The following is a 12,549-nucleotide window of genomic DNA, read 5'->3' on the forward strand; positions in this document are numbered from 1 at the left end:
GTTACGTTATTAAGCAGTTTAGCACTTACACTGGCCCCCAGTGGCAATACATTTGTAAAACCAAAAGCTTACCTTGCCTTGGAAGAGTTCAAGTGTTCTGTTGCATAGCCAGCTAGCTAGCTAACATCGCATTCCTCTGTTTGAGTAGGCTAAACTAACTGGCTGCATTTGCTAGCTAAGTAAGTGAAAGTGAACAAAAAATTTAAATTTGCTTCTCCTTCATTTTGGAAGAAACTCATTTGTTAAAAACTGTTCAACTATTGTCTTCCTCTCTCTTTGAGTCAACTACTCACCACATTTTATACACTGCAGTGTTAGCTAGCTGTAGCTTATGCTTTCAGTACTAGATTCATTCTCTGATCCTTTGATTGGATGGACAACATGTCAGTTCATGCTGCAAGAGCTCTGATAGACTGGAGGACGTCCTCCGGAAGTTGTCATAATTACTGTGTAAGTCTACGGAAGGGGGTGAGAACCATGAGCCTCCTAGGTTTTGTATTGAAGTCAATGTACCCAGAGGAGGACGGAAGCTAGCTGTCCTCCGGCTACACTATGGTGCTACCTTACAGAGTGCTGTTGAAGAAAAAAAAAAAATCCCTTGGCCCATTGGTCGTCTATTACCAGAATGCTAATAAAATGAGCACAGGTAATATCGAATTTCCATTGAGGCTGCTAGCTAAATATGCTAATGAGCGCAAACGAAAGGAAATTCATTGCAAAGACCGGCAAACTAGCTCATAAAAGTATATATTTTATAGGTAGGAGTTACCGAATGTCAGTGTTGGTGAGTTTGGACATTTACAACCGTATGTGAATGACAGACACTGTGCCAATGAACAACATGTTGCTGCTTGTCTGAAGGAAGAAATATACTGGCTCTGGAGCAGCATGTGTATAGGGTGTGAATGTGTGGAGTCAGGAGTTACTAAGGCAACGGGCCTGCCTGCTCTGCTTGGAGAAGATGGGGGGGGGGGGGGGGGGGGGGGGGGGCACACGGCCTGAGAACAGAGGAGGGGGAAAAATGGAAGGAAATCAAGATGGCAGCTGTACAGATATCTCCAACACAGCAGAAAGCCAACACTATATGATCACCTTACTATTGCAGCCACTTAGATACCAAGTTCAACTTAGTAGTCGTGTTAACACAGAATTCTGTGTTTTTCATGCAGGAAATAAATAAATAATACGCATATAAATTATCTTGCTGCATTTTTGTAAACACAGATTTTAGAATGCAAGATTAACTTTAAACAAAACATTAGGAAATATAGCTGGCTACGTTCTTTCTTTGATAAACATTACAAATATGATGGCCATGCATCGTTATTCCCCCCCCCCCCCCCCAAAAAAAAAGACCTTGCTTTTTTATTGTAAACAGAAGAGTTCATTCACAGAAAATACATTAGTGCAAAAACATTCGTCAGAAAAAAACTTCATTTTCATCAGATGCCAACAGACAGAAGTCCACAGTAGCTCCAAGTATTGAAAAACTTCAAAGAAATAGTTTTGAAGGTATTAAAAAAAAACATCCCGTGGCTATTTCCAAATACACTGCTATATACAGTATACCGCCCAAGCCTAATCTATAATAATATATATATACATATGCCATTTTAGCAGACTCTTTTTTACCCAAGGTGACTTCCTGCACGCATACATTGAAAGTAGTAATTTAGGGAAACATGCTATCGTTGGCTCTGAAGGTGTAGTTTATATAGTTTATATTGCTGTAGCAGTGGAGCTATGTTTACATCAACAGGTCTAGTGAAGGAGCTGAGGGTAGTTCTCTCTCTCTCTCTCTCTCTCTCTCTCTCTCTCTCTCTCTCTCTCTCTCTCTCTCTCTCTCTCTGTCTCTCTCTCTTTCTCTCTCTCTTTCTCTCTCTCTCTGTCTCTCTCTCTTTCTCTCTCTCTTTCTCTCTCTCTCTATCTCTCTCTCTCTCTCTCTCTCTCTCTCTCTCTCTCTCTTTCTCTCTCTCTCTGTCTCTCTCTCTCTCTTGCTCTCTGGCTCTGCTCTGCATGCTGAAACCCCAGCTAACAAGAATCTCACAGGGATATGCTACTTCACCCCCATTTTGTTGCAGTACCTGAGCTTCTTATGTACCACACTGTACAACCTACCATTTCAGAGCTGGTTTTAACTGCGAGCTTTCTGAAATTGTAATCTTTTTTTGTTGTTGTTTAGATTTCAAATTAGTTGTGTTTTTCCAGATTTGTTTCACTTTAATTCCAGTGCTTGGTGGGTATCTAGATTTCACATTATGCAGTTAAAATGCTTTAACAAATCGCTACTGTCAATTGCTATCAGATGATGGTGTGTTGGTGAGATATAGTTTCACCACTAACCTATAATACAGTCTGTCTGCTCCTCTATCAGATGGTGTGTTGTTGAAAGTGTTTCAATGCTGTACTAGTGTAATTTATCTTCCTCTGTATGGCGTGTTTCAACTGTGGCATGCTTTATCCCTCTCTCCCAGGTGGTAACCGTCCAGTCCAGGTGATCATCTCCGAGTCTGGTAACCAGCCCAACTCCCACCCCATCCAGTGGAACGCCCCGTCCTCCGCACACATCACACAGTACATACTCAAGTGGAGAGTGGTGAGTAGGCGAGATTCCAGAGTAGGCCGAGATTCCAGAGTAGGCGAGATTCCAGAGTAGGCGGAGATTCCAGAGTAGGCGGAGATTCCAGAGTAGGCGGAGATTCCAGAGTAGGCGGAGATTTCAGAGTAGGGCGAGATTCCAGAGTAGGCGGAGATTCCAGAGTAGGCGGAGATTCCAGAGTAGGCCGAGATTCCAGAGTAGGCCGAGATTCCAGAGTAGGCCGAGATTCCAGAGTAGGCCGAGATTCCAGAGTAGGCGGAGATTCCAGAGTAGGCGGAGATTCCAGAGTAGGCGGAGATTCCAGAGTAGGCGGAGATTCCAGAGTAGGCGGAGATTCCAGAGTAGGCGGAGATTCCAGAGTAGGCGGAGATTCTAGAGTAGGCGGAGATTCCAGAGTAGGCGGAGATTCCAGAGTAGGCGGAGATTCCAGAGTAGGCGGAGATTCCAGAGTAGGCGGAGATTCCAGAGTAGGCGGATATTCCAGAGTAGGCGAGATTCTAGAGTAGGCCGAGATTCCAGAGTTGGCGGAGATTCCAGAGTAGGCGGATATTCCAGAGTAGGCGGAGATTCCAGAGTAGGCGGAGATTCCAGAGTAGGCCGAGATTCCAGAATCTGGAGGTTAATATTCACCAGATGATATAGGTAACGTTGAACTCCTAAAGCAGTTTTACATGCAGTTTGAATTCCACATAATATTGTGGGCACCAGATGTAGCGCTGAACTCTAGGGTTTGGTATTCCTAGACATAGATTAAACCTGAAGGTCCTGAAGTTAAAATCAGACACTGAAACGAAAAGAGAATCTCCATTGAGGGTCAGTCAAGAACTAGGCTACATATGCCTGTGTTTCCACAAGCAGACAAATTCTGCTCTTTTGGCCAAATATTCAGGAAACTGGCTCCTATACTCAGTGTTGGGGAGAAAAGTACCCAATTTGTCAAACTTGAGTAAAAGTAAAGATACCTTTTTTTAAAGGAAAATTACTCAAGTAAAAGTGAAAGTCACCAAGTAAAATACTACTTGAGTAAAAGTCTAAAAGTATATACTGAAGTATCAAAAAGTAAAAGTTTAAATTATTTCAAATTCCTTATTCTGCAAAGCAGACAGCCACATTTTCTTTAAAAAAAATGTTTGCAGATAGCATGGGGCACACTCCAAAATAATTTACAAACGAAGCGTTAGTGTTTAGTGAGTCCGCCAGATAAGAGGCAGTAGGGACGACCAGGGATGTTCTCTGTTTAGTGAGTCCTCCAGATCAGAGGCAGTAGGGACGACCAGGGATGTTCTCTGTTTAGTGAGTCCTCCAGATCAGAGGCAGTGGGGACGACCAGGGATGTTTTCTTGATAAGTGTGTGAATTAGACCGTTTTCCTGTCCTGCTAAAGCATTCAATATGTACTTTTTGGGTGTCAGGGGAAAATGTATTGATTTGAAAAAGTACATAATTTTCTTTAGGAATGAAGTTAAAGTTATCAAAAACTATAAATAGTAAAGTACAGATACCCCCCATAAACTAATTAAGTACTTTACTTACTTACTTACTTTACTTGACTTCCTAAACTGGCCTTAAAGAAGGCAACATGCAGCTACCTTTTTTGTTGTTGAAATCAATAATATAATGTACAATATTATCTCTCTGTCTCCTCTCTTGTTTGGGGTAGAAAAACACCCGTACCCCTTGGCGAGAGGTGAATATCCCGGGCCACCTCAACTCCTACACTATCGCTGGCCTGAAGCCAGGCATCACCTACGAGGGTCAGCTGATCAGTGTGCTACGTTTCGGACGCCGCGAGGTCACACGCTTCGACTTCACCACCACATATGGTTCCTGTGAGTAGGACTACCGTAGGACTATAGTAGGACTACCGTAGGACTACAGTAGGACTACCGTAGGACTACAGTAGGACTACAGTAGGACTACAGTAGAACTACAGTAGGACTACAGTAGGACTACAGTAGGACTACAGTATGACTACAGTAGGACTACAGTAGGACTACAGTAGGACTACCGTAGGACTACAGTAGGACTACACTCCTGTTGTATTCTGTCTCCTTGTGTTATTGATATTTTGGCCCGGGGAATCAGATTCAAACTAACACAGATAAACTACCTGTGATTGATGTTTAAAAATATGATTTCTGCTTGAGGAATGGCATTGAGCAACAGCCATCTTGAGATATGTGAAAGTCTTGAAAATCGCTTAAAAAAAAGAAAAAATCTCTGTCCACAGGCCATTCCTCCCATTCCCAGGTTTATATCTGATCGTCTGATCTTTCTTTCAGTGGCGACCTCCGAGGGAGAGACCACCCAGCCTCCTCCGGTGGTGGACATCAGTGAGTCTGTTACAGAGATCACTTCCAGCAGCTTTGTCATCTCCTGGATGTCTGCCTCTGACACCGTGTCTGGCTTCAGGATCGAGTACGAGCTCAGCGAGGAGGGACAAGAGAGAGGACAGCCCATGATTCTCGGTAATGGAACAACCCACCGGGCACACATTGGTTAAATCAACGTTGTTTCAACGTCATTTCAGTTAAATTACGTTTAACCAATTTGGAATAGACGTTGAATTGACGTCTGTGCCCGGTGGTAGAAAAACTTTTAAGACAATGTCTAATAATCTGTTTAGTGTGTACACTATACGATAATACCTGACGTATTACTATTCATTAGTACTGACTGTGACCTTTAACCTCCTCTTAATACTTTGTCAAGTTAGCACAGGTTGTTGCTGTGTTATCTGTATATTGATGCTGTGTTGTCTGTATATTGATGCTGTGTTATCTGTATATTGATGCTGTGTTATCTGTATATTGATGCTGTGTTATCTGTATATTGATGCTGTGTTGTCTGTATATTGATGCTGTGTTGTCTGTATATTGATGCTGTGTTGTCTGTATATTGATGCTGTGTTATCTGTATATTGATGCTGTGTTATCTGTATATTGATGCTGTGTTTTCTGTATATTGATGCTGTGTTATCTGTATATTGATGCTGTGTTATCTGTATATTGTTGCTGTGTTATCTGTATATTGATGCTGTGTTATCTGTATATTGTTGCTGTGTTATCTGTATATTGATGCTGTGTTATCTGTATATTGTTGCTGTGTTATCTGTATATTGATGCTGTGTTATCTGTATATTGATGCTGTGTTATCTGTATATTGATGCTGTGTTATCTGTATATTGATGCTGTGTTATCTGTATATTGATGCTGTGTTATCTGTATATTTTGTAGTAATGTATCGATAGACACAATGACTAGACTGTGAAACTGCTCCACTCAAGTATATTGTTCTAACCAATGAGATACATAAATATATAAATACACTAGATGACTGATAGGGGGCGCTGTGTTGAAGACACCGGACCTCCATCTTGGCACTCCCCTCTTCGCCCACTATTGTCAAAAATATTTTGAAAGCTATAAAAAAAAATGCATTTATGAATGTCTACATGTGTTTTGGCCACGTTTATTATATTACAGACACCTTAATGCAGACTTTTAAGTTATATTATGCGAGTTAAACATGATTTAAAAAAATAAATATCTATATTATATCATTAATCCAGGGTTTATCAACATCATTGGTCCTAACATGCTTGTCTGTCTCCAGATCTCCCCCGCACCGCTACCTCTGTGAACATCAATGAGCTGCTTCCTGGAAGGAAATACACTGTGAATGTGTACGAGGTGACGCCTGCTGGAGAGCCCAACCTCATCCTCACAACCTCTCAGACCACTGGTGGGTACAGCGACGGACACGCAGACAGACGGACACGCAGACAGACGGACAGACGGACACGCAGACTGACTGACAGACGGACACGCAGACTGATTGACAGACGGACACGCAGACTGATTGACAGACGGACACGCAGACTGACTGACAGACGGACACGCAGACTGATTGACAGACGGACACGCAGACTGACTGACAGACGGACACGCAGACTGACTGACAGACGGACACGCAGACTGATTGACAGACGGACACGCAGACTGACTGACAGACGGACACGCAGACTGATTGACAGACGGACACGCAGACTGACTGACAGACGCACACGGACAGACGTACATGGACAGACGCACACAGACCATTTCTACAGTATGTATATACTGTATCTCTCCTCTGCTCCTCTTCCAGCTCCCGACGCTCCCTCTGACCACGAGGTGGACGAGGTGGGAGAGACCTCTATCATAGTCAGCTGGGAGAAACCCCTGGCTCCTATCACAGGTCAGTACACACATAGAGGCTGAGTTTACACAGGCAGCCCAATTCTGATCTTTGCCCAATTATTGGGAAAAAATATCTGATCTAACTGGTAAAAAAAAAAAAAAAAAGACAAATAAAAAATCTAATTTGGGCTGCGTGTGTAAACGCAGCCAGAGCTCCTTACAGGAGACTACTGAGTGAATGGGGACTTTTCTCATCTCATGTCTATAGAAACATACATATTACAAATTATTAAACTGAATGATTTTACAAAAGCTCAACAAGCCAGCCCCCCGTCCAAAAATACTAAGACCGAGGCAATCTCTCACCAGATTGATGTTTAAAATTAAAATATATATATTTTTTACATTTATTGAATTGACAGAATTCTCCATGTAGGGAAGGTAATGGGTGATAATGTCTGTTCACCGTTACCATAAGTAATGACAGTGTATCTCCTCTCCTACAGGTTACCGTGTGATCTACACCCCGTCTGTAGAGGGCAGCCACAACGGAGCTGCGACGGAGCTCACCCTGCCGGACACCGCGACCTCTGTGACTTTGAGTGACCTTCGACCAGGCCTGCTCTACAACATCAGTATCTACGCAGTGGAGGATAGTCTGGAGAGTGAACCTGTGTTCGTACAGGTCAACACAGCCGGAGAACCCTTACCAGGTATTGTAATGTAGTGTGTGTGAATTGACTTGAGGCTAGGTCCTGACAGTCTCATTACCTACCTATATTTTTATTTTATTTAACCTTTTATTTAACTAGGCAAGTTAGTTAAAAATAACAAATTCTTATTTACAATGATGGCCCCTACTAGAACGCAAAAGGCCTCCTGCGGGGACGAGGGCTGGGATTAAAAATAAAATAAAAAATATACGCCAAAAACACACATCACGACAAGAGAGACACTACGTAAAGAGAGACCTAAAGACAACAACAATAGACTGTAGTTTGTGTTCGATCTTAACCCCAAACGGTGTATTTACTAGTTAGTTCAGAAGATATCAGCTCTCAGTTAAAACGGACCCTTTTCCCTTTTTTAAATCCCTCTAGAACATATCGTTCAGGATTTAGATTCCACAATGGAAAGTTTGGATGATGCATTTCCTGTTCACAGCCCAAAATGCTCCCATTTTAATGGTCCAATGGAAAGAGTTGTGCAAGCTATTCTGGGACTCCTGGGAATCCTGGTCAAATATGAGGCCAAAACAGCTGGAAAGTGTAAAGCTGCTTAGGTTGTATAGCTATGTAGACCGATGTACGAGTGCGAATCATTTGCGAGACCCTTCTTTGGATCGACTGCTGTAAGACAGTCCATCAGTAAGTCTTATGTGGTTCAGCCTGCTACATACTGATTTAGGGAATGATAAATAGACCCAGACTCCCTTGGAGAGAGAGAGAGCGACCCAGACTCCCTTGGAAAAAAGGACTTTGGATCCTCTCTCCTCCAATGAGCATTGAGGACACAGCCCTAGTTTCATCAGGGTTATATGGAGATAATACTGTTAAAAAAAAAACACATTACTTCCCGTCAATATCTGACAACTTCCTGTTTCCTGTCCACAGAGGAAGTCCCGTCTCCTACAGACTTGCAGTTCTTCGAGGTGTCTGACGTGAAGATCACCATCACCTGGACGGGACCCCCTACTGACGTGTCTGGGTACAGAGTGACTGTGGCCCCCGTCGGTCCCGACGGGACCCCTCAGAGAGAACTCCAGCTCCCCGTCACACACAACGCCTATGCAGAGGTCACCCACCTGACCCCGGGGACTCCGTACCGCTTCAGCATCTACACCGTCAAGGGAGGAGAGGAGAGCCAGCCGCTGGTTGCAGAGCAGGCTACCAGTAAGTATAGGCAAACTTATCCCATCAACAATTGTCAATTTGTAATCGGTTTTTCTATTACAAAAAAATATATATTACTGTCCAGTCAAACTTAGTACTGTAAATATTACTGCTACAGTCTCAATTGAGACAAGACATAGAATCGCTAATCTTTTGTAGATCAGTGATTCTGTACAATCTGACTGCAACGTTGTCGATCTCAAACACTTTTTTTTTTTTTTTTTTTGTCGTCAGAGCCTGATTCCCCTGCTGATGTTCATTTCACCAACGTAACTGAGGACAGCGCTCTGATCATGTGGGGGCCTCCCCGGGCCCGCATCACCGGATACCGTCTGTTCCTGACCCTGGAGGGATCCAACCCTAAACAGCTACGCCTGCCCGCCCGCCTGTCTCAGTACACCCTGCTCAACCTCCGCCCAGACACGGAGTACACGGCCATCCTGCACTCTGAACAGGACAATACGCTCAGTGAGGGCGCCTCCAGGACCTTCTCCACCAGTGAGTAGTATCCAAGACTAGTGTACTGTTTTGGGGGTCTTTATTCAACTCCTTTCTTAACTAATTATCCGACTAACTGGTTCTCAGTTTGTCAAACTGAAATCGTCTGCGTCTCAATGACTCAAAAGTTTGAAGCACATTCTAACTTCCAGCACAGCTTCTCGTTTAACTTTTAAATGTCCCGGACAAGGCCAGATTCTTTGTCAGTAGACTCCTTGGTCCGTTTGACTAGTCAGGGGGAAAGTGTGTACATATACAGTAGGTTTGCGTTGAGCAGGGATATGATTTTGGGAGTTCGTCGTTTGTTTCAACTATTCCTGACCCTTGACCTCTGACCCTGTGTGTTCTATTCAGCTCAGCTAATGGGGAACGCCCCTCGCTTCAGTACTGATGTCACAGACACCTCCATCATCATCTCCTGGACACCCGTACCCCGAGTGGGATACAAGGTACACCAACACACACGTTATTGGTCCAACTATTTCAGACTAGAGTTGTGAATGTGCTCTGGCTCCTGTGGTCCTGGGAAAGGGCTAACCTCTCTCTCTTCACCTTTGCCGTGTTTAGTCCGTGTGTATCCCTCTCACCTGTGCCCCCTGTGTGTGTGTGTGTGTGTGTGTGTGTGTGTGTGTGTGTGTGTGTGTGTGTGTGTGTGTGTGTGTGTGTGTGTGTGTGTGTCTCTCTCGCTCTCTGTCTCCTCTCCCAATGTAGTTGACGGTGAGGCCCAGTCAGGGAGGCGAGGCCCCCAGAGATGTGACCTCTAACTCGGGCAGCATTTATATCTCAGGCCTGACCCCTGGGGTTGAGTACACCTACAGCGTTCAGCCAATCGTCAACGGATATGAGCAGGGCAACCCAATCACACGCCGCATAGTCACACGTGAGTGATCAGAGGATAGCCATGTTATTTTCTACTAATATATATATATAATCTCATTATTGTTATTCACTGTGTATTTATTACTCGTCACTATTTATATTTTTATTCAATTTGTTTTCATCTTTAACTCAGTAAGCATTTCACCGGTAGTCTACACCTGTTGTCTACGAAGCATGTGACCAATAATATTTGATTTGATAGAGAATATATTCTCCAACAACATCAATTGGAGGATAATGACTTGTCCCCGAAAGTATTGAGTATAGTATTGTATTTAGTAACCGTTCTGACCAGGTTATAGTATGGATGGAGTAGCCTTTCTGACCAGGTTATAGTATAGATGGAGTAGCCGTTCTGACCAGGTTATAGTATGGATGGAGTAGCCGTTCTGACCAGGTTATAGTATGGATGGAGTAGCCGGTCTGACCAGGTTATAGTATGGATGGAGTAGCCGTTCTGACCAGGTTATAGTATGGATGGAGTAGCCGTTCTGACCAGGTTATAGTATGGATGGAGTAGCCGTTCTGACCAGGTTATAGTATGGATGGAGTAGCCGTTCTGACCAGGTTATAGTATGGATGGAGTAGCCGTTCTGACCAGGTTATAGTATGGATGGAGTAGCCGGTCTGACCAGGTTATAGTATGGATGGAGTAGCCGGTCTGACCAGGTTATAGTATGGATGGAGTAGCCGGTCTGACCAGGTTATAGTATGGATGGAGTAGCCATTATGACCAGGTTATAGTATTGAACGAGTCAACTTTACCCAATCATCTCATCTTATTCCCCTTATCCTCCTCCAGCTCTGTCTCCTCCTACTGACCTCAAACTGGAGTCCCACCCTGACAGAGGAGAGCTGACTGTCCAGTGGACCGAAGCCAGCACCCCAGGTCAGAGCCATGATACTTATGTTCCATTTACTTTGAAGTCTAGATAATAACCCAACCAGTCACTCGCTCACATAGCCACACCTACAGGGTCAGCCAGAGTGCAGTGTTTATACTGGCACACCTCATATGACCCAGTTCAAAAAAAAGATCATGTTTTTTTGATTTAGGACGAAGATTACAGAGACTATATGTCCAGATTTAAATGTTCAGACTTATTTTTTTACGTCTTCTGTCCAGTTTATAATCACTGTCCATTCTCACATTTTATCCATGCCATCCAATCAGACATCACCGGCTACAGAGTGACATGCACGCCAACCAACGGGCAGCGAGGAAACAGCCTGGAGGAGTTTGTGAAGGCGGGTGAGACCTCGTGCACGCTGGAGAACCTCAGCCCTGGCGTGGAGTACAACGTCAGCGTCTTCACCGTTAAAGACGACATGGAGAGCGTTCCTGTCTCCGCCACCGTTACTCAAGGTAGGTGTGGGTGTGGCCTAATGTCAGGTGACCTTTGACCCCGTCACCCCTGCCCTGTGACATCATGATGTGGAGAGGAGTGTCCGGCAGGGTTCGATCATATCTCTCCTACTCAGACCTCTTTCAAAACAAAATCTAATTTTATTTGTCACATGCGCCAAATACAACAGGTGCAGACTTTACTGTGAAATGCTTACTTAAGAGCCCTTATTAACCAACAATGCAGAGTTAAAAAGTAAGGAAATTAGCACACAAAGGAAATGGTAACAGAATAAAATACAAAGGCTATATACAAGGAGTACCAGTACTGAGTCAATGTGCAGGGGTACGAGGTAGTAATGAGACTATATACAAGGAGTACCAGTACTGAGTCAATGTGAAGGGGTACGAGGTAGTAATGAGACTATATACAAGGAGTACCAGTACTGAGTCAATGTGAAGGGGTACGAGGTAGTAATGAGACTATATACAAGGAGTACCAGTACTGAGTCAATGTGAAGGGGTACGAGGTAGTGGAGGTGATTGAGGTAATATGTACAGAGCCTTCAGAAAGTTAACACTCCTAGACTTTTTCCACGTTTTGTTGTGTTGCAGCCTGAATTTAAAATGGATTTGTTTGTCACTGGTCTACACACAATACCCATAATGCAAAAGTGGAATTATTTATTGTAAAAAATATTTAAAAATCTCACAAATGAATAAGAAATGTAATACTGAAGTGTCTTGAGTCAAAAAGTGTCAAAATAAGTCCAGGAATAGAAATTGGCTTAACAAGTCACATAATAAGTTGTAATAATAGTGTTTAACATGATTTTTGAATAACTATCTCATCTCTGTAGCCCACTCGTATAATTATCTGTAAGGTCCCTCAGTCACCCACAAAGACCAGGGAGGTTTTCTAATGTTTTGCAAAGAAGGGTACCTATTGGTAGATGGGTAAAAATAAAAAGAGCAGACATTGAATATCCCTTTTGAGCATCGTGAAGTTATTAATTACACTTTGGATGGTGTATCAATACACCCAGTCACTACACAGATACAGGCGTCCTTCCTAACTCAGTTGCTGGAGAGGAAGGAAACCACTCAGGGATTTCACCATGAAGCCAATGGTGACTTTAAAACAGTTACAGAGTTT

The 12,549-nt window shown here is 43.4% G+C and overlaps 1 protein-coding gene across 4 annotated transcripts in view; it reads left to right on the forward strand.

The window, feature by feature from the left end:
• LOC139538921 (fibronectin-like) overlaps positions 1–12,549 on the forward strand; it is an 82,175-nt gene that overhangs the window by 24,125 nt on the left and 45,501 nt on the right. For all 4 annotated transcript variants that reach the window (XM_071341498.1, XM_071341495.1, XM_071341496.1 and 1 more), the window contains 12 exons: positions 2,475–2,596; positions 4,259–4,427; positions 4,881–5,066; positions 6,214–6,342; positions 6,748–6,837; positions 7,286–7,492; positions 8,393–8,671; positions 8,906–9,169; positions 9,524–9,618; positions 9,881–10,049; positions 10,851–10,937; positions 11,223–11,414. In XM_071341498.1, the coding sequence (XP_071197599.1) occupies positions 2,475–2,596; positions 4,259–4,427; positions 4,881–5,066; positions 6,214–6,342; positions 6,748–6,837; positions 7,286–7,492; positions 8,393–8,671; positions 8,906–9,169; positions 9,524–9,618; positions 9,881–10,049; positions 10,851–10,937; positions 11,223–11,414 (1,989 nt within the window). The remainder of the gene's footprint in view (positions 1–2,474; positions 2,597–4,258; positions 4,428–4,880; positions 5,067–6,213; positions 6,343–6,747; positions 6,838–7,285; positions 7,493–8,392; positions 8,672–8,905; positions 9,170–9,523; positions 9,619–9,880; positions 10,050–10,850; positions 10,938–11,222; positions 11,415–12,549) is intronic.

The sequence above is a fragment of the Salvelinus alpinus genome, chromosome 14 (assembly GCF_045679555.1).
Source record: "Salvelinus alpinus chromosome 14, SLU_Salpinus.1, whole genome shotgun sequence".
In the NCBI taxonomy this organism is placed as follows: domain Eukaryota; kingdom Metazoa; phylum Chordata; class Actinopteri; order Salmoniformes; family Salmonidae; genus Salvelinus; species Salvelinus alpinus.